The sequence below is a fragment of the Meriones unguiculatus genome, chromosome 9, assembly GCF_030254825.1.
Source record: "Meriones unguiculatus strain TT.TT164.6M chromosome 9, Bangor_MerUng_6.1, whole genome shotgun sequence".
In the NCBI taxonomy this organism is placed as follows: domain Eukaryota; kingdom Metazoa; phylum Chordata; class Mammalia; order Rodentia; family Muridae; genus Meriones; species Meriones unguiculatus.
In genome coordinates this window covers 4,080,049-4,106,564 of record NC_083357.1, presented here as the reverse complement: position 1 = coordinate 4,106,564, position 26,516 = coordinate 4,080,049, and the positions used below count along the sequence as shown (strand labels likewise).

The window sequence follows — 26,516 nt, the reverse complement described above, 5'->3', positions numbered from 1 at the left end:
TTACATAGTAATGGCAAGAGGGACTGCCTCTGACATAATATGATTGGCCTGCTCTTTGATCACCCGAGGGGGGAGCAGCCTTACCAGGCCACAGAAGATGACAATGCAGCCACTCCTGATGTGATCTGATAGACTAAGATCAGAAGGAAAGAGAGGAGGACCTCCCTTATCAGTGGACTTGGGGAGGGGCATGCGTGAAGAAGGGGGAGGGAAGATGGGACAGGGAGGGGAGGAGGGAGGGGTTTATGGGGGGATACAAAGTGAATAAAGTGTAATTAATAAAATAAAATTAAATTAAAAAAAGAAAAAATATATTTTATTTTTATTAATTACAGTTTATTCACTTTGTATCCCAGCTGTAGCCAGCCCTGTTCCCCATCCCCTCCAAATCCCACCATCACTTCCTCTTCTCCTATGCCCCTCCCGCAGTCCAATGATAGGGGAGGTCCTCCTCCCCTTCCATCTGACCCTAGTTTATCAGGTCTCATAAGGGCTGGCTGCATTGTCTTCCTCTGTGGATTGGTAAGGCTTCTCCCCTCTCAGGTTGAGGTGATCAAAGAGCCATCCCATAAGTTCATGCTAGAGATGGTCCCTGTTCCTATTACTGGGGAACCCTCTTGAACACTGAGCTGTCATGGGCTACATCTGTGCAGGGGTTCTATCTAGGTTATTTCCATGCATGGTCCTTGTTTGAGGTATCAGTCTCATAAAAGACCCCTGTGCTCAGATTTTTTGGTTCTGTTGCTCTCCTTGTGAAGCTCCTGTACCCTCCAAGTCTTTCTATCTCCCCCTTATTTCATAAGATTCCCTGCACTCTGCCCAAAGTTCAGCTATGAGTCTCAGCATATGTATTGATACCCTGCTGGGAAGAGTCTTTCAGGGGCCCTTTGTGATAGGCTCCTATCCTGTTCTCTATTTACTCCCTCTTCTGATGTCTGTCCCATTTGCCTTTCTGGATGAAGACTAAGCATCTAACCCAGAGTTGTCCTTCTTGATTAGCTTCCTTAGGTTTTAGTATGATTATCCTATATTATATGTCTAATATCCACTTATAAGTGAGTATATGCCATGTGTGTCTTTCTGCTTCTGGGATAACTCACTCAGGATGATATTTTCTAGATCCCACCATTTGCATGCTGAAATCAGGGACAAGGCAAGGCTGCCCACTCTCTCATATCTCTTTAACATAGTACTTGAAGTCCTTGCTAGAGCAATAGGACAATTAAAGGAGATCAAGGGATTCAGTTCAGAAAAGAAGAAATCAAAGTATCACTGTTCACTTCTGCCTTTTACTGTAGATGCATTTGTTACTTTAATGTTAGAACCTCAGGTTTATATGTCTAATAGTCTTTAAAATCCTGGAATTGTAGGATTTTATCTTTCTTCAGGAGAAAATGGACACTCAGCTTTCAGAAATGGAAAACGTCATTAAAGAAAAGGTAAAAATTTAAAGAGTAGTACAGTTATAAAACGAAAGAGCAAGCTAGGGCCCAGCAGTTGTCCTGCACCGCTTTAATCCCAGCACTTGGGAAGAAGAGGCAGGTGGATCTCTTTGAGTTTGGAGTCATCCTGATTTCCAGAGTGAGTTCCAAGACAGCCAGGTCTACAAATAGAAACCCTGTATAAAAACATCAAAAAAAAAAATAGCAAGTTAGGAAGGGAGATTAAAATAAAATCCCAGAGAATCGTAGTAAGTAGAGAAATCAACTTTAAAAAATCCTTTAACTAGATGCTAACAACTATGCTTCAGTTGTCCTAGAAACTCCTTTATAGGATTTGCCTCATTTTTGCTTAATTCTATGAAGATCTGGCCAGAGCTGAGTCTGATCTGCCTTAAAACCTGTGATGATAAAAACAAGGCATTGGTTACAGCTGCACTTGTCAAAAATGTTCAGACAAGCTATCAAGTCATTTAATCTGGGTTTCTTTTCGAGACAAATGATACAACTTAATCTAGCTTTCTGAACTGATAGGAAATAGATCTGCATCTTGATAGGAGAGCACACAGGTCATAGTCAATCTGGGCAAAAGATGCACTGGGAAGCCAAAGTTAATTATAGGATCATGGCCAATTAGTGAAGCTCTCTGCATTCAGTACCCTAAGGAGTGGATTTCATACTCTGCAATCCTGATCTGATGATTTAAGGCATGACAAACAAGCATATAATTTAATATGTATTTCAAAATATTAGCATTATCTTTGCATTCCCCAATAACTTCATGTTTTTGAAAACCTATAAAATCTTACCGAGATGATGTGTTTTCAGTACTGGCATCCAATTCTAAAAAAGGGGAAAATGTATTTTATAATAACTTTAGACAATTATTAAATTGTTAATAATTTTAAATTTTAAAATAATTCTTAAATTATTAATATTAAACATTAAAATGGCAAAACTAACATTTGTTAGACATTGCTTACAGACCATTTAATAGTATGGAGAATATTCTATAGTATATTTTTAATTGATTTATTATTAATACAATTTACTCACTTTGTATCCCAGTTGTAGCCCCCTCTCTCATGTCTTCCTAATCCACCTTCCTTCCCTCTTCTTCCCCTATGCCCCTCCCCTAGTCCACTTATAGGGGAGGTCCTCCTCCCCTACTATCCAATCCTAAGCTATCAGGTCTCCTCAGGGCTGTCTGGATCCTCTTTTTCTGTGACCTGGCAAGGCTAAAGCAACCCCCCACCCCTGCCCAGAGGAAGGTGATCAAAGAGCCAGTCACTGAGTCCATGTCAGAGATAGCCCCTGTTTTCCCCCCTGAAGACTGAGCTACCAATGGTCTACATCCCAACAGGGGGTCTAGGTCCTCTCCATGCATGGTTCTTGTTGGCGCATCAGTCTCTACAGGGCCCCCTGGGCCCAGACTTTTTAGCTGTGTTGGTCTTGTGGAGCTCCTGTCCCCTCCGGGCCTGTCTGTCTCCCTCTTCTTCCATAAGAGTCCCTGCACTCTGCCCAAAGTTTGACTATTAGGCTCAGCCTCTGTTTCGATGCCCTGCTGGGTAGATTCTCTCAGAGGCCCTCTGCGGTAGCTCCTGTCCTGTTCCCTCTCTTCTCCGGCTTCCAGTGTCTATATTGTTGCCCTTCTGAATAATGATGAAGCATCTTTCCTAGGGTGCTCCTCATTGTTTAGCTTCTTTATGACTTCAGATTTTAGTATGTTTCTCCCTGGTGGGGCTGAAAGAGTTAAACTAACTTTGTAAGCTGTATGTCTTCTAAAGCCTATACTTTTGAGTTTTAGGTCCAGGTTAAGCTAAAGCCTCTTAGTACCTTTCCAGAGAGTGAAGGAATGTGACCCTATCTGTGAGGACAAATATAAAAAATGCGAGCAAGCAATGACCTTCACTCAGCAAAAAGAACGACCAGACCCTTGTCTTTGAGATAATGTTTCTTAGCAACCAACCCAGACGGCCCCAATTCTTCTTCTGAGTAGCTCCTGACCTCCAGCCAAGAGCCTGCAGCCCCAATCTTCAAGGATGAGCTAACCACCCCCACCTTCAATTGCAGCTGCATTCACACTTGGCAGGACTGGCCAAGCTTGAACACCCAAGACTAACCAATTATCTTACTTTATAACTTCCTCTTCCAATCCTAAATTGCCAAAACTGGAACTTCAAATTTCCTGCAATTTTTCTTTTAAAAACCTAAGGCCTTTGTCTCCCAGTGCCACTCTTTGCTGACCGGCAGGGGTGACCCCATTGCCCAATGGTTAAATTAAACCTCTTGCTTTTGCAACGAGTCTTGGTCTGGGGGAGTTTCTGGAAAGGGCGCGATCTTGAACTCCTGAGCTGTGAGACCCCAGGTCTTACAGGGCGACCTAGCCAGCCCACAGAGGAAGAGGATCCAGGCAGTCCTGATGGGGCCTGATAGGCCAGGGTCAGACAGCAGGGGAAGAGGATCTCCCCTATCAGTGGACTAGGGAAGAGGGATAGGGGGAGAAGAGGGAGAGAGGGTGAGGCCAGGAAGACATGAGGAAGGGGTTTCAACTGGGATACAAACTGAATAAATTATAAATAATAATAAGAAGAAGAAACTAAATAGAAATTGGAGAAAGATAATGGCTTAGCTACATATTGGGCAAGATATTAATAAAAATGATCCAATACTGTATATTATTTTATGATGTAACCACATTTTAGTGATGTTAGATGATGCAATAATACATAGATAAAAATACAATTCATTCATTGTAAAAACTGAAAGAGTGAAGATTGCATAACAAGTCCAATTTGCTGTAATGCACCTACAGAGGATATACACAATGTATTATCTTCAGACTTTCTTTTGTATTAAAAGATTTTTCATATACCAGAACTCCAAAGTAATTAAACACGTATGTCTCAGACAGTATGCTTTGATGTTTGACCTTTCTTAGGAATCATCTCTGCATTTACACTTGGTCTCCTTACTTCCCTGTAGGGGTCTTACACTTTTTACTCTTTTGTGTTTTATTTATCTGCCATAGACCACTGAGAGCAGTGTTCTGCTGTTCTCAACCGCCCTGATGCTGTGAACTCTACGAAGTACAGTTCCTCCCATCATGTTGACCCCCAACTGCAAAACATTTTTGCTGCTAGATCATCCTTGTAATTTTGCTACTCTAATGAATCATAATCTAGATTTCTGATGTGCAGGATGGTCTTTAGGTCATCCCTTGAAAAGATCGTCTGACTCCGAAAAAGGCCGTGACCCACAGGCTGAGAACCCTGACTTAAAGCAGTATGGAATGTCTTACCTGTGCTGATCTGTGTAGTCATGTTAAGCATTGACTTTGACTCTTCCCAGAGTGACATTTCACTATGATGCAGTTAGAAAGAGAATTATTTTAACATTCATATGAAAATCATTTGCAAATGTTTTTATGTTTGCTAATAAAAACATTCCTAATATAGCATACATTAGATATTTATTTATAAATAACTAAGTCTATGCTTTGATGCTTCATTATGAGTTCGCTGTTTGCTTCCAAGACATGTGCTTGGTGGAATAGGAAGTTAACCCTTGCCTTCACGCATCCCTCTGCCAGCACTCTCACAAGTGACTGTATTTATAGCACCATGAAGGTGGCAATATTTTTGTTACTTACCTATTTGCTAGTAAGTGTCAAAACATCACCAAATGTTGCTGTGAGGTGTGGAGTCACATCCTGTTCCAGAACTCATGGAAGGGGAACACAGTTCCTCCATTTCCATTCTTTCCTGGCTATGGCTAAGCTCCAGGTTCCTGGGCTTTATAGTTGGTGGACTCTGAGGCAACAGCTCTCCTTGCTTCCATGTTGGGTATCACCCCATTACGTAAATCTGCACTACAGAATCATTTCCAAAGGCCAATGCTGATGAGGTCCCCAGCAGAGTCAGGGAACTTGAGTCTTAGTCGGTATTCCCCATGGATAACTGTCCCTAACCATACTAGATGTTTCAGGAGTTTGGGTGCCCAGCTGACTAACACAGCATCAAACAATTCAGAAAAGGCAGGAACTGAAAAATACCGTGAGGTGATAACACTTAATTGCCATCATGGATAACCTAATGGTTTGACTACTCAAAAGCCACTGTAAGTACTGAGTGATCATAGAGATAGAACCATTCTCTAAACCTATTAATGTTGAATATAGTATTTTAAAGGACAATATATAAGAAATAGAATAGAAATACTAAAAGTGATAATTATTGTCAATAAAAAACTAAGTACATACTTTTCAAAGTAAACAGCATTAATGTGAAGTTGACATAACATAAAACCACCAGCAAAATCAGGTTACTAATAACAAACTCAGTCAATGTTAATAGAGGAGCTGAGTGTTGGTCCTACTGTTTTCTTATTGGGGTCTGAACTGTCCTTTTGCTAGCTAACGCTTCATGGATGCTTCTCACTATGTACCTCCAAGTTTAAGGCTTCCTCCTACCAGTTTAGTATGGCTGACTTAAGCCACTGTCACCCTCAAGAACAGAATTAAGAGTGTAAAAGAGAAGAAATTGTACCTATCAGACTCACTGACTCCGTGTTCATTTGCACCCCTCGCTTTTAAAAACTGTGCCATCTTCTCTTTATTTTCAGATACAGCAAGGGAAAATGGTGTGAAGCCTTCCTACAAAAGAAAAAAAGAATACATTTTACAATACAACGTGTTTCTCAACTGAAAATTCATCATGGATTCTGTGCACATAAATATGTCCTATAAAGAGTCACCAAGGATAGATTTTCCTTCACCCTGCTGCATTTTCCCACACACAGGGGCCTCCTTCTCTTTGACACAGCTTTCTCCTGTCCCTCGCCTCCTGTGAACAGCACTCCTCTACAGAACTCTCAGCAAACACTGACTGGTTCACAGCATCTTAACTCCATGCAGTTTTGCCTCCATTGCCCAAACCCAAAAAATAATAAAGGTTTGTAGACCTCTGTTCAATGAATGAGTTCAAGGGAAGTCTCTGAAGCAGTTTCCTAATTTGTGGTTTAAAAATATTTCTTTCCTAGATTAAGAATTATCTCCCAAACTGAACATTTCTTATGTACACATTAATGAAAGAGTTAAAAAAAAATCTTCTTATAACGATATATACAAATAAGAAGATACTGAATGCTTTTACTCCGTAGGGGAATACAAAGAATACTGACCGATTTGGTTTAATTTGTTTTACTTTGCAATGTGGCTTGCAGTTTTCTCCTGTTTCATGGTTCTTTTTTTATTTTCCTGTGTAGTTTTCTGCCTTTTATTTGTGTTCAGTTTTGAAGTCTGCTATTTCCCAGATCTCTCTACTAATCTATTAATTGCTTGCTGATAACCTTTTGTGTGGGTGGGGGAAGGGAGAGGGAGAATCTTTTCAATTTAGAAGCCATTACTCCCCCTGAAAATACAGAAAAATAAAAATATTTCAATGGAAAAAATCTTGATATTTTTTTAATGAGTAAAATTCCAGATTTGCCTTCATGCCTTTAACCTTATCTCTCTCATTTTTCTATTTCTGCCTCGTCTCTGAGAGACAAACCACCCCTATAACCTCAACTGCAACAGATTTCTGTTTAATTTTTTTTAACAGTTATTTTAAACTTTTTATTTATTTTTATTGTTTGTGTTTATGTGATATTTGTGGACCCAAAACTACCTTTTTTTTTTTGAGTGTTAAAATGAAGCCCAATTTGGAGAAAAAAAAAAGTGCTGTGTTGTATTCTTTTTGACTAACCACCATAAATATGAAAAACATTTGAAGAGAAAAAAAAGTTTTATTCTTAACAGAATGAGTGAGAATGCTTGAGCTTTGGCATTTGGGGAATGGATCCTCGTGGCGATGCTAAAAGCATGTTGGGAATAAAGTTGAATGACCTTTACCTTTGTTTTGGCGTTAATATCTGCATTGTAGTTAAGCAGTTGGGAGACAATTGCTTTGTTTCCATTATATGCAGCATAGTGCAAGGCTGTATTTCCATTTAAATCTTTAATGTGTGGATTAGCACCATGCTTCAGCAACACTGAAACACATTTCACGTTGTTCATCTCTACAGCCTGTGGGTGTTATACAGAGAAAGAGCCCTTTCAGTTCAAGGAAGTCAAGATAAATATCTCCATGACTGCACTGAATGGTTACCCTCAGATGAGACAAAATGCTTCGGTCATATACATTACCCCTCTCTTTTTGAGACAGGGTCCTATTAAGTACCCCAGACTTGCCTAAATTCAAAATCCTCTTATCTTGATTTTCCAGGTGTGAGAAATCCAGAAGTGTGCCCCAATACCTAGGTGTGTGCTAGGTGGTTGCTGTTGGGCATGGGAGAAGAGGGTTTTTTTGCAAACTAGACATAGGTTCCAGACACCTGAAGAGAGGGAGCCCCACTTGTGGAATTGCTTCTATCAATATTGGTCTGTGCACAAGTCTGTAGCGCTGTTTCTTGACTGTGATTGATGTGGGCGGGAACAGATTACTGGGCAGTGGTCCTGAGTTGTACAAGAAAACAAGCCAAACAAGCTGCGGAAAAAGCCACGAAAAAGCAGCTCTCCCCTGTGGTGTCTGTTTCAGTTCCTGCCTCCAACCTACTGACTTAAGTTCCTGCTCTGGTTTCCCTCAATGATGGACCGTTATGTGGGAATGTAAGCCAAATAAACATTTGCTTCCTTGAATTGATTTTGGTCATTGTTTTCTCACAGCAACAGAAAGCAAACTAGCCCAAGTACTAATCCATTTCAAACTGAAACTGCTGTCCAATTACTACCTTAATCAAGGGGGTGCAGCCTTCATCATCCTGGACATTAACATTGCAGCTTTTTTTGATTAACAGCCGTATCATACCTGGCTGGTTAAAAACAGATGCATAGTGCAGTGGAGTCCTACAAATTAAAAGGACATTTTAGGAAATTATGGAATACCATGACAAAGTACATTCAGCTGTAAAGGCTAGGCAGCATGGAATTTATTTCCTTACCATGACAGAGTACCTTCAGCTGTAAAGGCTAGGCAGCATGGAATTTATTTCCTTCTGAAGTAAGAGTTTCACCTAGAATTTGCTTAATCATTTATGTCTCTACTCAAGTGTTCAGTTTTGGTACAAGATATCGTGCCCAGCTGCCCAACTCAGGGCAAGTGATCTATCACAGCTTTATCGCTGCTCAGAGCAGCCTGCCCGAGAACACGCAGTGGCTTACAAACAGCTTAGATTTCAATTCTTCTCTAGTCTGTTACCTACTAGTTACTTGTTGGGCTTTCTATTATCTCCGTAACTCAGATTCTTCCATCCATATGATCCCGATGGAACAGTAGCCATCTTACATGGTGCTACTGTGGTGCTTCAGCTCAAGTCTGCACAAAGCCTGTACAAGTGCTTCAAGCACCTGACAGCTCAGCATTTGGTGCATAATGATATTTACCCTGCCTACTGCTATCACACACAACATCTCAAAGAAGACAAAGCACAGAATTCTACCTATTGTACAGATGTAATGGTCATTCAAACAAGTTTACTATTTTTAAAAATTACATTGCCCAACCTGGACTTGAATTTGGTAATCCTCCTAACTCGTTAACCTGGCCGGTAGGTTTGCAAGCCAATAACACTGCGGCTATCTTATTCATTATACAGTTTGGCATCTCTGGCATTGGCATGCCACTTGTAATTCATGATATTTTACAACTCTAATTTGTAATATTTTAAATCTTGTTACTTCACAAATGAAAGGTTACCATGCAGTCCATTGTACTCTACCTTAAAGGATATGTGACACAATACACAGGTTCATGGCAAATTATGTCTCTATGTAAATTTTAACCTCTTAATACTACTATAGGTATGGAGGTTTTGATTAGCAATGATAAAAACAAAATTCTAAACTCCCAGCCAATGATACATTGATTTTTTTTTTAATTTCTTAATGCCCAGAAGGAACCTTTCCATGTTTGCTGCCAACAGCAACTTAACCTTTCCTCAGGTTATAGACACAGTGTACTGGATACTCCAGATTCCAGTTGATAGTAAAGCAGACCATCTCTGTCTGCCTTACATCCATGGACAATTGGACATACCTTTCTATAAAGAGATAACCCATGGCATCATAGCTCTCTTGCTTTGGTTTTCAAGAAGCTTTCAACGAAAAAAAAAAAAAAACCCTAAGGATTCCAAGGAGTATTTCCTATTTTATTCAATATTTAAATTTATAGAATGTAAAGACACATAATATTTTTAATATTAATATAACACTTACTTATGAGGTCATCATACATTGAATAAAATGTGACATGGTTTTAAATTATATGATAAACTTTATAGCATGTAATATTTTACTAAAGAATAATTATGTGCCTACACATTTATAGTCTTCTATCTTCAGAACAGGGTTTTTGTTTTGTTGTTTTGTAGAAGGGGAAAGAAAAGTTTGCGTTGAAATCAAGGCAAGTTTTAACATTCTGAACTTGTTGGCTAGGCAGGGAAATATCAAGATTTAAGAATGGAAGGATCTTAAGAGATAGTAGAATGTGTATGCTCTATAATAACTGTCTAAGTAAAATAAATAGATTGATGTACTGGATGAACAGTCAGAAAAGGTCCTTGGTGCCCTTGATAACCTAGTATGAATTAAGAACAGAGGAGGGGCTGAGGTAACGACTCAGTTGGTAAAGTGCTTGCCCTGTAATCCTGAGCATCTGAGTTCAGAACTCCCACCACCTTGAAAAACTAGTTTGGGGACTGTGGAGACACGATACTCCAGCGCTTGCTTGCCTGCAAGTCCAGGAGAATCAGTGAGCTCCAACACAGTAGATCAAGTACAGCGGGTACGTGGGTGAGGGAAAGAGCCTGTCTGAGGAACGGAGGTCCAGGAACCACAGGGCGGCTCGGCAAGGACACACACGTAGGTCTGACGTCCTGAGTCTGACCAGTCAAGCCCCAAACATGGCAGAACAGAACTGCCAGGCAGAGCTGCCCACTGACCTCCAGGCACGCGCTTACCTGTGCATGTATGGTGCCACGCTCACACATTGTGCATGTAAGCGTATACGCGCGTGCTCACACGCACACACAGATTTTTTAATAAGGTGAAAGGAATAAGGACATCAATCTCTAGCAGAAAACACAGCAGGCTCAGAGAAAGCAGAACCAAACCCTACCCTCTCCCCCCTCTTAGGAAGAAACCTTGGAAAGTGGTGCTTCTCCCTGATTGGCCCTGACGTCCCTAACAGTCCCGCCTCCCCTGCTCTTCTCCCCTCCCAGGCCCTGTTACCTGTTCCTCCTGTCCTCTTTATCCACTTCGCATCCATGCCAGGTGATGAAGTTCTCCACTGCAGACCAATCACCCACACTGGCTGCCCTTTGGAACGGCCCAACAGGTACATATGGGACGAAGGAGTCAGAACATTCGCGCTCTTGGTAACCAAGGCACCCATAGCCCAGGCAGAAGGACCGCAGACGGGCACAGAACTGTCGCCACACCGAGGCACTTGGTGTCTGAGTCTTGCTGTCATGATTGGTGCCCTCCTGCATGATCAAGGCCCAGGACCACCCAGGCCCTTGCCGCCCTCCTTGCTCTCCCTGCCCTCCCCTTCTGCCACCCTCTTCCTCCCAAACCTCACACTAAAACTTAGAAACAGAGACAAATACTGCCACCAAGCCACAGCCACTGGAGCGTCCTGCCAGGGTAGGTCTGCGGTTCAGTTTGAACAGAATTTCTCTCTGTAGCCTAGCAACAAGGAGAGCATGCGCTCAGAAACGGCATGCTGCACGTGCCTGCCTCTGACTCCAGTGACAGGAACCCAGCCTACCTGGCGCAGTTTACCTGCAAAGCCCTGTCGGCTGTGGCTCTGGAGCAGGCCTACCTGTCTGGCCTCCAATGGCCAAGCACTGAGGGGAGGTGATGACCTTCAGATCCTTACAGCTCCCCTGTGCCCACCAGCTCAGAAGGCCAAGTCATTGCATGTCCTGAGACCCTGTGGTCGCACCCTGTGAAGGGCCTTTGCCTGCTGGATGCTGGCATGTTACTCAGAACGCTTACATTCTTTTCTTTGCATCTTTCAGCATTTTATAGTTGCTGCCCATCAGTCACTCTCTCAATTCATTCCTGTCCCCTAAAATTAAAGTGTTTGTGTCAGGTCCCTTTTTAAAATTTGATTTGCTTGGATTCCTAGAAAGACAAAGATTACAAAAACCTGTTTTTGTTATTCCTAGTCTTTTCTAGTGCTTAATTAAAAAATTATGTTCCTCAAGTTTTGACTGTGTGCTTGCTTTTGAAAATCCTGCAGGCTCAGACAGTATGAGAAGGCTGTTACACTTCTGTCCTAAAATTCCACCCTGATGTTTTCTTTCTTTGGGGATAATATTTAGAATGGTATCTAAAATTAGACATTATAGAGACACGCAATTGGTATTTCTGCCTTGATCTCATATCCCCAAACACTGCCAAACAAGTTTCTGAAGAACAGGTTCAAAACAGTCTGCCAGATTCTCAGCAGTGGTGACGCAAAACGGAAGAGAGGAAAATGTAGCTGTTGTCTCAGAGTTTCCTAACCACAGCTCCTGGACTCTGAAGCTCTTAGCTGCAGTCAGGAAGACAGGGAAGTGAGGGGAAGGGTTTTCCTGTGAGCATTGACACAGGTTGTGAGTTATAAGGATGAGGTGTTGTGGGCATTAATATTTACTATTGATAGATCTTTTGGTTAAGCAGCAGTTAGTCCTAAACCAGCTGTATACCCAAATCAACACACAGACTGGGATTTATTTAATTAACCTAAAGCACAATGCTGGGGAAGAGTTATTCCATCCTAAACCTCCAAACCTACATAGCTCCCTACCATTCAGATTTCACCCATTATACTTGCTTTTAGTCATACTTAGTTCCGGTTCATCCCACCACGTGGCTCCTAGTCTTATCCAGCTGACTCTGCTCTTCCTCCCCGACCAGGATGTTTCACCCTATCCTCTCTTTTGCACAGCATTGGGGCTGGTTGTTTTATTGACAACACAGATGATATGACCCAGATTAAAGTCAAGTCTTCACATCTCTAAAGGTCTAATTTAAAGGTTTATCTTCCCACCTCAAAGATCCAGGTTAGAATAGGGTGTTCCTGCTTCACGTTATTCAATTAACAACAACAACAAAATCCCTCACAGGTGTGCCCAATATTTGTGTTTTAGGAAATTCCAAATGTAGTCAAATGGACAACCAAGACTAGCCATCACAAGCTGCTTAATAAAAATGGGAAGTGTTTGTTGGCGTTACTCCTGAACTCAAAAGCCCTGAGTTCCCTGGTATTCCTACTTGGGTCTTTGGAATATCCTTACACAGGCAGAGGCTTCCTTAGCCTGTTTGTCCACAAGGAGGGTCAATAAACTCCATTATGGCCTCAACTTCTGACCTCTACAAGATCCTATTTCCAAGTCAGATTCACATTCCTCTTTCCTGGGTTGGGATCACAACATCTGAAAGACACAGTCCAACTAGCCCTCCTGGAACCTAGGGTTCAGGGAGGGCACAAGAGGCACACTTAGGGGAGAGTAGAGTAGAATCTGGATCTTTGCCTTCCAGGCTGGTTATGGTCTGCCTTTTCATCTCCATGGGCTGCCAGGAGAAGTAGGAGGACTTCTTGGGGTTCTGTCATTTTGTAAGTCTTCAGGGTGCTAGGGTAGACTGTGATGAAGTAGGGGGTGGGACAGGTGCCCCTCATGCCTGCTCTGGCTTGTGTGTGTACTTCCTCACTAGAGTTTTTCCTAAGTGCTTCTCTGCAGCCTGTAAAGTGAGCGCCCAGCCTGACTTAGAGCAATGCCTTTGGTGCTGGCACATCTCCTAACCCCACTTTGTGAAGTCTGGCTGGACCTCCACTGATCTTCTAAAGAAAGCTGTAGTCTCTACTCGGTGGTTATTAGAGACAGAACCTCATCCTCAGACAGCCCCACATTGTTTACCCTTTTCTCCACACACAAGAGACTGGAACGTTCAGAGTTTGTTGGCTCAGGACATTCCCTCTAATCATCGAGCACTTTCCATGGTGGCAGGAGCTTTGGATGCATACTCTGGCATGCTCTGGCCTTTAATCAACTTCTAGATGTCTAGTAAAGGCCAGTTTATATTTTTGCTAATGACGTGGAAGGCCATGGGGCTTCCCTTTTCACCATCATACTGAGTGCAGTGTCCAAGCTTGGGCTTTTGCTCCTCACTTTGCTTTTGGATTCACTTCCTTTATAAATGAATGTGTTGAGGCTCGACAGTTCCTGAATTACAGGCACTGCGGGTTTCCAGCAACAGCTTTGCTCACTGAATTCACACAAAAGTGCGTCTGGGGGAAACATGGCATCCTCCTGACCATCATTTCCTCAGCATTCTGCACAGGCTGCGCAACAGCGTGGAACCCAGTCAGAGCAGAAGAGTATAGAATATACTTCTCTCCCAGCTGGAGAGAGAGAAAAGCAAATGGAAACTTAGGTTAATGTGCAGGACTCCTTGGATGTTCATCCAATGAGGCATGTTTTACTGGGCTCTGAGATCTGAATTGTGGACCGGAACCTACCTTGCAGCCTGTCTAAAAATAAAACGATTAATTAGGTTATTACCATAGGGCTGAAATTCATGTCTATGAGTATAGCTTCTCCTCCATCTATTACAAATATTTAGCAAGTTCTGTCATGGATTGTGGTGCATGTCTTTTATTCCAACACATGGGAGCACAGGCAAGCAGATCTCTGTGTATTCAAAGCCAGCTGGGCCTACATATCAAGTTCCAGGTCTTCATAGTGGGACTCTGTCTAAACAAAACAGAAACAAACAGAAACAGGGAATAGTGATCTGAAAAGCTTGGCCATGGTGGAGCACAGTTTTCTTCCCAGAACTGGGAAGGCAGAGACGTTTGGATAGTGAGCTTCAAGACAGCCAGGACTATGTACAAGGATCCTGTCTCAAACAGCAAACACCATAACTAGAAAGTTTCCAGAGAAGGCATAACCATGAACTCATAGGTGAAGAATTGGTGAGAGTGCCGTCAAATATATCATACTCAAGATGCTTTAAAACTTCACTTTTATGTTACATGTATGTATACTTTACCTACATGTATGTCTGTGCAGCACATGTTTACAGCTCCCAAAGAGGCCAGAAGAAGGCATAAGGTCTCCTGGAACTGGAGCTGCCGAGGGTTGTGCGCTGCTCTGTGGAACCACGGACCTCTGCAACAGCAATGACACAGTGAACATTTTATAACGTATTGAATAAGATGTCCAAAAGTTGCACCTTTTGTACTTTGAATGACAAGTGCCAGGATATTTATCGATCTGCACACTCAGCAGATGTCGCCATTTCCGGGAGCAGGACATTCACTTAACCACCTGAGGAATTAGCACACACACATTGTGCACATGGAGCCTTCCAGATATTTATGGTTCCTATTTATGTGGAAAGAGGCTGATGTTTATGTAACAGCGTGGTATCAATTTTTTTTTATTTTAAACAATGTGTTAATTTGTTTTTTTAAGCACACTTTCATCTTAAATTATTCTTTAAGACAATTTTATTCTTGTATGTGTGCTCTAAATTGAGTCAGAGGAGAGGGCAACAAACATCAAGCATGAAGAATTGGCACAGACTTAATTGTAAATATTCATAGAGCCATCAGGACTCTTATAGGCAGAGAAAGACTGCAGATAATTGTATGCAGTGGAAGTTTTGGTTTCTTTTAAAACTTAGTTATGCAAGCAGGTTTTAATTTTAATCCCAAGTGTAAGATATGTGACTGTGTTAGTTTACCCACAGCTGATAATTGCTTCATGCACTCCAGAGAGGGGTGTCGTCTTTGCCAGCTTCAGTTAAATTCTGAGGCCTCTGAGAGGGTATATACAACAGAGCCCACAGAGAGGAGAAGGACACTCCAAGAGAGGAAAGGATGCTTCCAGGACAGAGAGAGAGAGAGGGAGGTGGGGGGGTTTCAAGGAGACAGATGGGGAAGGAAGCCTGCTGGTTCTGCTGGACAGCTGGATATCCTGATAGCTGAGATTGGTATTTTCCCAAAGAACCCTATGACCCTAACCAGCCAGAACTAAGTCTAAAGAGAAGTATCCCTTTTCCTTCTAACCTTCTTTCTCTCTTAGATAGGGTTGGGGAGTTGGAAGGGAGATAGAGGCTTATGTAACCCCAAATAAAATAGTTTAAAAAGATGTGCTAGCATTGTGTTAGGATGTCTGTAAGAGATGTCATTGTACATCTCTGAGAACTTTTTAGAAAATAGAAGTGCAGACCACATAAACCATTGCAGATCTAGGGAACATCACTCAATAATGTTAAAGCAAAGCCATGATGGCTGCTTTAGCCCATCTTCCAATGATTTAAAAAAAAATTACCTAAACTGTGCACTGTGTAAAGAAAGGAAGTTTTAAGAAAATGGAAAGTGTAAGTTGGTTTTACTAAAGAGTAGTCACTTGGAATCTGTTCAAGACAGAGAAATCAGAAGTTATTTGGAGTACATGAGTTTTCTTTGGTAAGCAAGTGGTCCAGCAGAGATATCACACATAGTTAGCTCATATTCTGAAGGGCTTTAAGAGGCAGTGGACAGGGACAGAGCCTGGATGATTCCTGCCAGCTCTGGATGTCTTGACTGATATAAGGAAAGATGGCTTGCTTAATCTGGTGACCATTTTCTGGCCCTGTCTGTCTTTTCAAGTAACAGTCATGCTCCAGAGTGACCAGGAAGATAACCTGGACATTTCCACACCACCTGAGTGTTGGTGAATGTTGCAAAATTTGTACTGGATTCTGAGGCAAGACATGAGGGCTATGAAGACAAGCTGCATTGTGTGCATCTATGCAAAAACTTGAGGAGCCTTTCACTGGATTCACCTGAAGCATGTGATCTGAAAGAATTTGAAGGAGAAAGAGAAACAAACTCACCACTGAGACAGCCTCTCCCTCTGGAGAGATGGGAGACTTGACATCCACAGATGGGGCATCTCAAGCCTACCCTTAGAGAAGCAACTAGGCAAATTCTCATCTGCCAGTTCCCTTTCTGAACACCCTCCATGTGGCAAGGAGGGGTTCAGCTGAAGCACTGTAGAGGTCAGGTGTTATCTCTTGTCAGCTGGATCTCAGGGAAGATCACTGAGGCTCTTCTGCTCTGGGAGATCAGTTGATATGAGGAAGGCTGATACACAAAGGCATTCAGTGTGAGTTTGCGTGGGCTGCAGTAACTGTATCTCCCAGGATGGGTTTTGCTCATGGAAATATAATGTCTTATAGTTACTTGAATGAAAGGCCAAGTTGTCTGATGTTCTAAGAACACAGCTGTCCCAGGCCTCTTGGTCTCTGGGATTTGCAGGACAAATGCTCTATACTTTGCCTTCTACATGCACAGCTTCAAATCTGGCTTTATGTGCATAAGCAAAACTCTCTAATCATCTTTTCCTCTGTCTTCTTCTCTCCAAACCGCCATCAATGCCCATAAATGCACTTTTAATACCAGTTTCGGCCGACCTCTCCTCACACACCCACACAGAAAAGTTCTTGGGAAAAGTTCCCAGGTTCCGCAGGCGCTCAGTCGATAGCTTGAAGCCGCCACTCGCCTGCACCTATGTTCTCTACACACCACACAGATGGAACTGTGGACCCCCAAACACCACAGACTGGGTCTCTCTGTCAGGAGGGCAGTAGAAGGAAACATCAGGTCCAACCTAGGGACATCCAGCTCTAGAAAAGTTTCTGGGTCCCCACAGGCTCCAGGCTCTAGCCTCCTGCTTCGCGCATGAGAGCTGTGACCACCTGCCACTGATTGCTGCTTGGGTACTGGGAAGAGAGCTCCAACCTCAGACCTACAGAAGCCTGGGACCCCTAAGATCAGCCCCCAGATACTTTTCCAAGGGGCAACCAGTTATCCCTAACTAACCTGACCAAACGGCAGGGCTCCCAGTTTTTCAAGAGTGCTGTGCCTAGAAAACAGTGTAAGAACAACAGCAGCAGCTCACTAAATTCAGAGCAAGAAACCCAGCAGCAAGGAAACTGTCTCCACAACTTTTCCGGGTGAGAGGAGAAGCCCCCCTGACTGACAAAGACCACAGTTACCACTCAGGTTTATACAACTGAGGTGAGCTGTGGCAATTCCTGAGAAACACTGGCTATTCAGTGACCATACCCAAAAAGCTGAGGAGGCCTCCTTCAGGAAAAATCATCTTCCTGCCAAGGGGATTCTCCCAACCCCAGGATTCCAGGAAGCACCAGAACCTATCAGCCAACACCTAAGATAGCCCAATGGGTAGAGGCCAGCCTAAAACCTCAACCAACAAAAGACAGAGCAATTTGGTGTCTTCAGAACAGAGTTATCCAGGGGAAAGGAGCCCTGGACACCCCAGCATAAATGAAATTCAAGAAGATGACCTTACATCTATGCTTATGAAGAGGTTAATAGAGGAAACAAGTAAAATGTGTAAAGAAATAGAGGAAGATAAAGTCAATCAGATTATGGTGATCTGTAAAGAAATGGAAGAAGATAAAGACAAACAGATTAAGGCCATCTGTTTGGGAAGATGCAGCCAAACAGTTTGTGGCCTTCAAAGAGGAAATAATTAAATCACTGAAAGAAATAAAAGAAACAGAGGAATGTTCAAACAAACACCTGAAGGAATTGAAGGAAAAACAGGAAAATACAGTCAGACAGGTGAAGTAAATCAACAAAACGGCTCAAGATCTGAAGATAGAATTGGAAAAATTAAAGAAACCACAAAAGGAGGAAATCATGGAGAGAAGAACGTAGGGAATAAAACAGGAACTACAGAAATAAGCATAACCAATAGACTACAAGAGATAGAACTCAGGTGTGTAGGATACAATGGAAGAAATTGATGTATCTGTCAAAGAAAATGTGAAAGTTAAAAAATCCTTGACACAGACAGTTGAAGAAATCCAAGACAAAGTGAAAAGACAAAACCTAAGAATAATAGTAATAGAGGAAAAAGAAGATTCCCATCTCCAAGTCCCAGAAAATGTTTTCAACAAAATAATAGAAGAAAAGTTCCCCAACTTAAAAGAGAGGTATATAAGAATACAAGAAACATATAGAACACCTAATAAATTAGACCAGAAAAGACAATCCTCCTGCCACATAATAATTAAAACAGTAAGTATACAGAACAAAGAAAAAATATTAAAACCAAAAGGCCAAGTAACATGTAATGGCAAACCCATCAGAATCACACCTGACTTCTCAACAAAGACTATGAAAGCCAGAAGGGCCTGGACAGATGAGATATAGACCCTAAGAAAACACAGTCAGCCCAGGCTACTATACCCAGCAAAACTCTCAGTCATTATAGATGGAGAAAAGAAGATATTCAACGACAAAAACAGGTTTCAACAATACCTACCCTCAAATCCAGCATTACAGAAGATACTAGAAGGAAAAATAAAACTCAGGAAAGTTAATTATATTCAGGAAAACAAGCAAATAAATAACCCCACTACAGCAAAACTAAAAGCAGACAAGCACACAAACATACTACCATAACCAACAGCAAAATCAAAGCATCTAACAGCCACTGGTCATTAATCTCTCTCAACATCAATGGACTCAACTCTCCAACTAAAAGACACAGACTAACCCAATGGAAATGTAAACAAGACCCAACAATCTGTTGCATACAAGAAACACACCTAAGTCACAAAGATAGACATTACCTGAGAGTAAAGGGCTGGAAGATGGTTTTCCAAGCAAATGGACCCAGGAAGCAAGCAGGAGGAGCCATTCTAATACCTAATAAAATAGATTTTCAGGCAAAATTAATCAAAAGAGATGGTAAGGACACTTCATACTCATTAAAGGAAAATTCCACCAAGAAGACACCACAATTCTGAACATCTATGCACCAAATAAAAGAGCACCCTTATTTGTAAAAGAAACATTAATAAAACTGAAGCCATACATAGATGCCCACACATTAATAGTGGGAGACTTCAACACCCCAACACTTTCAACAAAGGACAGGTCAAAAAACAGAAATTAAACAATGAAACAATGACTCTCACAAAGGTCATGAATCAAATGGACCTAAGAGAAATCTACAGAACTTTTCACCCAAACACAAAAGAATTTAACTTCTTCTCAGCACCTCATGGAAACTTCTCCAAAATAGACCATATAGTTGGTCACAAAGCAAGCCTCAAAAGATACAAGAAGATTGAAATAATCCTTTGTATTCTATCTCATCACCATGGACTAAAGCTGCACCTCAACAACAGAAATAGCAAAAAGCCTACACACATGGAAACTGAACTATTCACTACTCAATGACAGCTGGGTCAGGGGACAAATAAAGAAATGAAAGACTTCCTTGAATTCATTGATAATGAAAGCACAACATAGCCAAAATTATGGGACACAATGAAGGCAGTGCTAAGAGGAAAATTCATAGCACTACGTGCCTTCAAGAAGAAATTTGAAACATAATACAAGCAACTTAGAGGCTCACCTGAAAGCCCTGAAATGAAAAGAAGCAGACATACCCAAGAAGAGTAGATGGCTGGAAATAATCAAACTCAGGGCTGAAATCAATAAATTAGAAACAAAAGAATTCAAAGAATCAATGAAACCAAGAGCTGGTTCTTTGAGAAAATCAACAAAATAGACAAACCCTTAGCCAAGCTAACTAAAAGGCAGAGAGACACCATCCAAATCCACAGAATCAGAAATGAAAAGGGGGACATAACAACAGACACTGAGGAAATCCAAACAATTAATAGGTCTTCCTACAGAAGCCTATATGCCACAAAATTTGAAAATCTAAATGAAATGTACAATTTTCGTGATGATTCCACTTGCCAAAGCTGAATCAAAAACAGGTAAACAGGTAAATCAATTAAACAGTCATATATCCCCTAAGGAAATAGAAGCTGTCATCAAACATCTCCCTTCTAAAAAAAAGCCCAGGGCTGGATGGTTTCAGCACAGAATTCTACCAGACCTTCAGAGAAGAGCTAACATCAATACTCTTCAAATGATTCCACAAAATAGAAACAGAAAGACCATTACTAAACTCATTCTATGAAGCCACAGTCACCTTGATACCTAAACCTCACTAATCACAACAAATAAAGAGAATTTCAGGCCAATCTCTCTTACGAACATTGATGCAAAAATATTCAATGAAATACCCGCAAATGGAATCCAAGAACACATCAAAGAAATCATCCACTATGACGAAGTAGGCTTCATCCCAGGTATGCAGGGGTGGTTCAGTACACAGAAATACATCAATATAATCCACCACATAAACAAACTGAAAGAAAAAGACCACATGATAATCTCCTTAGATGCTGAAAAAGCATTTGATAAAATCCAATATTTATTTATGTTTAAAGTCCTGGAGAGATCAGGGATACAAGGGACTTACCTAAACATAGTAAAGGCAATATACAGCAAGCCTATAGTCAACATCAAACTAAATGGCGAGAAATTTAAAGGAATCCCACTGAAATCAGGGACAAGGCAAGGCTGCCCACTCTTTCCATACCTCCTTAACATAGTACTTGAAGTCCTTGCTAAAGCAATAAGACAATTAAAAGAGATCAAGGGGATTCAGTTAGGAAAGGAAGACACTAAAGTATCACTATTTGCAGATGATATGACAGTATACATGAATGACCCCAAAAATTCTACCAGGGAACTCCTACAGCTTATAAACACCTTCAGTCAAGTGGCTGGATACAAAATCAACTAAAAAAAAAATCAGCAGCCCTCCTGTATACAAAAGACAAATGGGCAGAGAAAGAAATTAGGGAAACAACAACCTTCACAATAGCAACAAAGACATAAAGTACCTTGGTGTGACTCTAACCAAGCAAGTCAAAGACCTGTTTTTAAAAATACTTCAAGTCTCTGAAGAAAGAAATTGAAGAATATATCAAAAGATGGAAAGATCTCCCATACTCCTGCTTTGGCAGGATTAACATAGTAAAAATGGCCATCTTACCAAAAACAATCTACAGATTCAATGCAATTCCCTTCCATTTACCAACACAATTCTTTACAGACCTTGAAAGAAAAATTCTCAACTTCATATGGAACACCAAGAAACCCTGAATCACTAAAACAACCCTCTATAATAAAAGATCTTCTTGAGGTATCTACATCCCTGATCTTAAGATGCACTATAGAACAACAGTAATAAAAAGTACATGGTACTGGCATAGAAACCAAACAGTTCAGTGTCCAAGTGGGTTCCATAGTAATGGGAAGAGAGACTGCCTCTGACATAAACTGATTGGCCTGCTCTTTGATCACCTCTCCCTGAGGGGGAGCAGCCTTACCAGGGACAGAAGATGACAGTGTAGCCATTCCTGGTGAGATCTGATAGACTAAGATCAGAAGGAAGGGGAGGAGGACCTCCTCTATTGTGGACCTGGGGAGGGGCATGCGTGAATAAGGGGGAGAGAAGGTGGAATTAGGAGGGGAGGAGGGAGGGTTTATAGGGGGATGCAAATTGAATAAAGTGTAATTAATAAAAGTAAAAAAAAAAAAAGAAACCGAAAGGTGGTTCAATGGAATCAAATAGAAGACCCTGAAATAAACCCACACACTTATGGACACCTGATTTTTGACAAAGATGCCAAAACCATTCAATGGGAAAAAGACAGCATCTTCAACAAATAGTGCTGGTCTAACTGGATGTCTTCATGTATAAAAATGCAAATATATCTGTATTTATCATCTTGCACAAAACTAAAATCCAAGTGGATCAAAGACCTCAATATAAAAATGGACACACTAAACCTGTTAGAAGAAAAAGTGGGGAAGAGCCTTGAACTCATTGGCACAGGAGACAACTTCCTGAACACAACACCACCAGCACAGGCTCTAAGAGCAACAATCAATAAATGGGACCTCGTGAAACTGAAAAGCTTCTGTAAAGCAAAGGATACTGTCATCAGAACAAAACGACAGCCTACAGATTGGGAAAGAATCTTCACCAACCCTCTATCTGATAGAGGGCTAATATCCAGAATATATATATAAACAATTTAAGTTAAACAGCAACAAATCAAATAATCCAATTAAAAAAAATGGGGTACAGAGCCAAACAGAGAATTCTCAATAGAGGAACTTCAAATGGTGGAAAAACACTTAAAGAAATACTCAGTGTCCTTAGTCATCAGGGAAATGCAAATCAAAACGACTCTGAGACTTCACCTTACATCCATCAGAATGGCTAAGATCAAAAACACAAGTGACAACACATGCTGGAGAGGTTGTGGAGAAAGGGGAACCCTCCTCCACTGCTGGTGGGAATGTAAACTTGTACAACCACTCTGGAAATCATCTGGCTCTTTCTCAGACAATTAGGAATAGATCCAGTATACCACTCCTAGGCATATATCCAAAAGATGCTCAAGTATACAACAGAGACAATTGCTCAACAATGTTCATAGCAGCTGTATTTATAATAGCCAGAAGCTGGAAACAACCCAGCTGTCCCTCAGTTGAGGAATGGATACAGAAATTGTGGTATGTTTACACAATGGAATACTACTCAGCTTTTAAAAACAAGGAAATCATGAAATATGCAGGGAAATGGTGGGAACTGGAAAATATCATCCTGAGTGAGTTATCCCAGGAGCAGAAAGACACACATGGTATATACAAATTTATAAACAGATATTACATATATAATATAAGACAATCATACTAAAATCTGTACACCTAAAGAAGCTAATCAAGAAGGGGAACCCTAGGTAAGATGTTCAATCTTTATTCAGAAAGGCAAACATGTTGGACATCAGAAGAGGGAGAAAACGGGGAACAGGACAGGAGCCTATCACAGAGGGCCTCTGAAAGATTCCACCCAGCAGGGTATCAAAACATATGCTGAGATTCATAGCCAAACTTTGGGAAGAGTGCAGGGAATCTTAACAAATAAGGGAGAGATAGAAAGACCTGGAGGGGACAGGAGCTCCACAAGGAGAGCAACAGAAATAAAAAAAAATCTAGACACAGGGATCTTTGTGAGACTGATACTCCAAACAAGGACCATGCATGGAGATAACCTAGAATCCCTGCACAGATGTAGCCCATGGCAGCTCAGTGACCAAGAGGGTTCCACAATAATAGGAACAGGGACCATTTCTGACATGAACTCATGGGCTGGCTCTTTGATCACCTCCACTTGAGGGGGGAGCAGCCTTATCAGTCCACAGAGGAAGACAAAGAAGCTAATCCTGATGAGACCTAATAGACTAGGGTCAGATGTAAGGGGAGGAGGACCTCCCCTATCATTGGACTGGGGAAGGGGCATGGAAGAAGAAGAGGGAGGGAGGGTAGGATTGAGAGGGGATTGGGGAAGGGGCTACAGCTGGGATACAAAGTGAATAAACTGCAATTAATAAAAATAAAATTAAAACTAATAAATTCAGAAAGTAGGTTTAGGTCCTCTCCATGCATGATCCTGGGTTGAGGCATAGGTCTCTGCAGGATCCCAGGAGTGCAGATTTTTTGTCTCTGTTGGTATCCTTTTGGGGATCCTGTTCCCTCCAGGTTTTTCTATCTTCTCCCTTCTTCCCTAAGATTCCCTACAATCTGTCCAAAGTTTTGCTGTAAGTCTCTGGATCTGCTTTGATCCCATGCTAGAAAGACTCTTTCAGAGGACATCTGTGGTAGGCTCCCATCCTGTTGCCTCTCTTCCACCACTCCTGGTCTATCCTGTTTTACCTTCAGAATGAGAATTGAGCATGTTCTCTAGAGTCCTCCTTGTTGTTTACCTTCCTGCTGCCTGCTGGTCTGGACTTAGAACTCTCAGCTACCGCTCCAGCACTCAGCATGCCTGAGTGCTGCCATGCTTCCTGGCATGACAAAAAAAGGACCAAACACCTCAGAACCTCTAAGCCAGCCCCAATTAAATGTTTACAAAGCTTGCAATGGTCATGGTGTCTTGTCACAGCAATAAAATTTAAACTAAGACAATATGTCATCAAATTCAGTAACTTTTGGTCAGGGGGAACTTAACACGGAGATAGTCGCAAGGACCTTTAACAAGAAAAGAAAACAGAAACACCATCTAAGCCAATGACATCTTCGATAAAACAGAGAGCAACCTGTCTGTTGGCTGGAATGTTGACCTCAATACCAGATGACCGAAAAAGGAATTCGAGAGTGCACCTCAGTTATTTGAAGACTTTAATAAGGGGCTGCAACAGTGGAGCAGAAGGTCAGAGCACACACTGCTCTTGTACAGGACCAAGTGTTCTCAGCACTTGGGTCAGGTGACTCACAACTGCCTGGAACTCTAGGATCTGAGAAGGCAGCAGCTCAGCCTTGCCTAGGCACATGTGCCCGCTTACACCTAACCAGACACGTCGTTTTAAAGATGTCTGAAAAGTGTAAATGAATATCAAAGTCATATTTTTGTTTCTTTTTCGCCTCTAATACCAAATTGGACATTTATCTCAAATTTACAATAAAAAATTTAAGATTTTTTATTTTATGTAAAAAACAACCTATAATATAGAAACATTTGAGAAACATCAACTATTGTATTCTATGGTAATGTCAAGGTAAATTTTATTTCAGACACACCTTTAGATTGAAGGCCATTTTTATTTTTATTTTTTGCCTGGCTACCCTTTCTGCATTCAAGTGTATACTTTCCCAATAAGATGAAGATGTGCTAAACTTTGAGATACTACCTCAGTGGTTGATGTTGTGAGCACTGTGACACTGATAGCCAGATGGTTAGAGCTAAGAAAAAGGAGTTCCTTCCTGGAGCCTTAAATCTGTAGTTTCATGTTCTGATGGACTCCTGCCAAGCTCATAGGGCTACTGCTACCTTGGAGTTTACTTATCTTAAGCATCTTAAGTCAGCATTTCAGATAGAATGGTAAAATATCTTTTAATAGAAGAATTGATTTGCCATGTTCAAAACTACATACTTCATTTTTTGCAAACTTAATGTATACCTAGGTTTACCTAGGTTTGTTTTTCCCGATCAAGCTAAGTTGTGTTTGTTGGCTTGTATTTCGCTTCTATTCCAGGCTAATAGAATTTATTCTGACTTCTCAATGAGAGCCTGTGTGAATAGCTAAACATAATAATATACAGATATTTAACTGTCAAATAATAATTTGTTTCTTTTCGCTATGTTCATACTCTCTGACTCCGAAGGATTAAATCATTTTGAAAGAAGTACTCCTAAATAAAAACAGCACAATGTTTGGTGTTGAAATTAAGAAAACTAATTACTCACGTTCTCCTCTATAGAACGAACCTCCAGACTCAGCAATGAAGACACTTGATGGAGAATCTGCGCATCCAGAACTTGCTCCTGAGGACAGTAGTGGAGATACATTGATGGAACAAAAGAATACTCAAGGTGACAGTCCCATCGAAAAAGAATCACCAAAGATGGATCGTGTGTGCTCTAGGAAACCTGAAGTTAAAACACAGGTTGTTCTTGTGAAAGAGCCGCCATGTAGAAGCTCTGAAGGAAAACCACCCTCCATGGTAATCTCGACTAACTTGTAAAGTTCAGTTCCTTGTGAGTAACCATAAATATTCAGAAAGCAGTTTGAGAACATGTCCATTTAGTAGTCTTGCGACTACACCATTAGCTTCCTCCCTAGGGCCTGTGCCTTCCCAAACCATCTTTTGGCCTGGTATTCATTAACAAGAATGAAGTCTGGCCTATCGAACAGGTCTCAAATCCAATTCACAGCTGGTAGTTTATGCCCTTAACCTTTGAGCCACTGTTTCACCACTGTGTATTTTTGGTATCTTGGTTGGTGGCTTTAGTTGCATGTCCTTATAATCAGGTCCTCCATTCTATTCCAGTGATTTCTGCATTTGCCTCTCTGCCAGTACCATGCTGCTTTTACTATGGATCTATAACATAACTTAGAATCATATATGCTGACAATTCCAGCATTGTTCTTTTCACTTGGGAATATTCAAGCTATCCAGTGTCTTTTGTGGCCCTACATGAATATTAAAATGCCTTCTCCAACTTCTGTGAAGAATGCCTTTGAAATTTCAACGAAAATTTCATTGACTCTCTACCAGAATACTTCTGGTAAAATAACCATTTATC

General features: G+C 41.3%; 1 protein-coding gene across 6 annotated transcripts; it reads right to left on the bottom strand.

Annotated features, from left to right (window-relative positions):
- Nucleotides 1-415: 415 nt before the first annotated feature.
- On the bottom strand, nucleotides 416-26,124 carry LOC132656407 (ankyrin repeat domain-containing protein 7-like). 6 transcript variants are annotated; one of them, XM_060390715.1, is made up of 11 exons: nucleotides 25,949-26,118; nucleotides 25,677-25,859; nucleotides 19,123-19,198; nucleotides 14,522-14,636; nucleotides 10,708-14,219; nucleotides 8,211-8,325; nucleotides 7,333-7,506; nucleotides 5,987-6,093; nucleotides 4,741-4,802; nucleotides 2,249-2,282; nucleotides 416-1,618 (listed from the first exon to the last, which is right to left on the bottom strand). In XM_060390715.1, exons 5-11 carry the CDS (start codon nucleotides 10,965-10,967, stop codon nucleotides 1,513-1,515), a joined length of 858 nt encoding a protein of 285 aa, XP_060246698.1. In that variant the 5' UTR covers nucleotides 10,968-14,219; nucleotides 14,522-14,636; nucleotides 19,123-19,198; nucleotides 25,677-25,859; nucleotides 25,949-26,118; the 3' UTR covers nucleotides 416-1,512. The 6 variants fall into 6 exon arrangements, with proteins under 6 accessions (XP_060246698.1, XP_060246701.1, XP_060246696.1 ...); XM_060390718.1 differs by having other exon boundaries at nucleotides 10,708-14,215; nucleotides 25,677-26,118; XM_060390713.1 differs by lacking the exon at nucleotides 19,123-19,198.
- Between the last annotated feature and the right edge of the window lie 392 nt (nucleotides 26,125-26,516).

What these genes read in the sequence shown, in the direction of transcription:
- LOC132656407 (XM_060390714.1), bottom strand. Translation starts at nt 10,967, where the DNA reads ATGCAGGAGGGCACCAATCATGACAGCAAGACTCAGACACCAAGTGCC. An exon ending in AAAGAGGACAGGAGGAACAG is followed by an intron (nt 8,326 to 10,707) that starts GTAACAGGGCCT and finishes TTTAATTTGTAG; the next exon opens with GACTCCACTGCACTATGCAT. An exon ending in GACTACACAGATCAGCACAG is followed by an intron (nt 2,283 to 4,740) that starts GTAAGACATTCC and finishes CCCCTTTTTTAG; the next exon opens with AATTGGATGCCAGTACTGAA.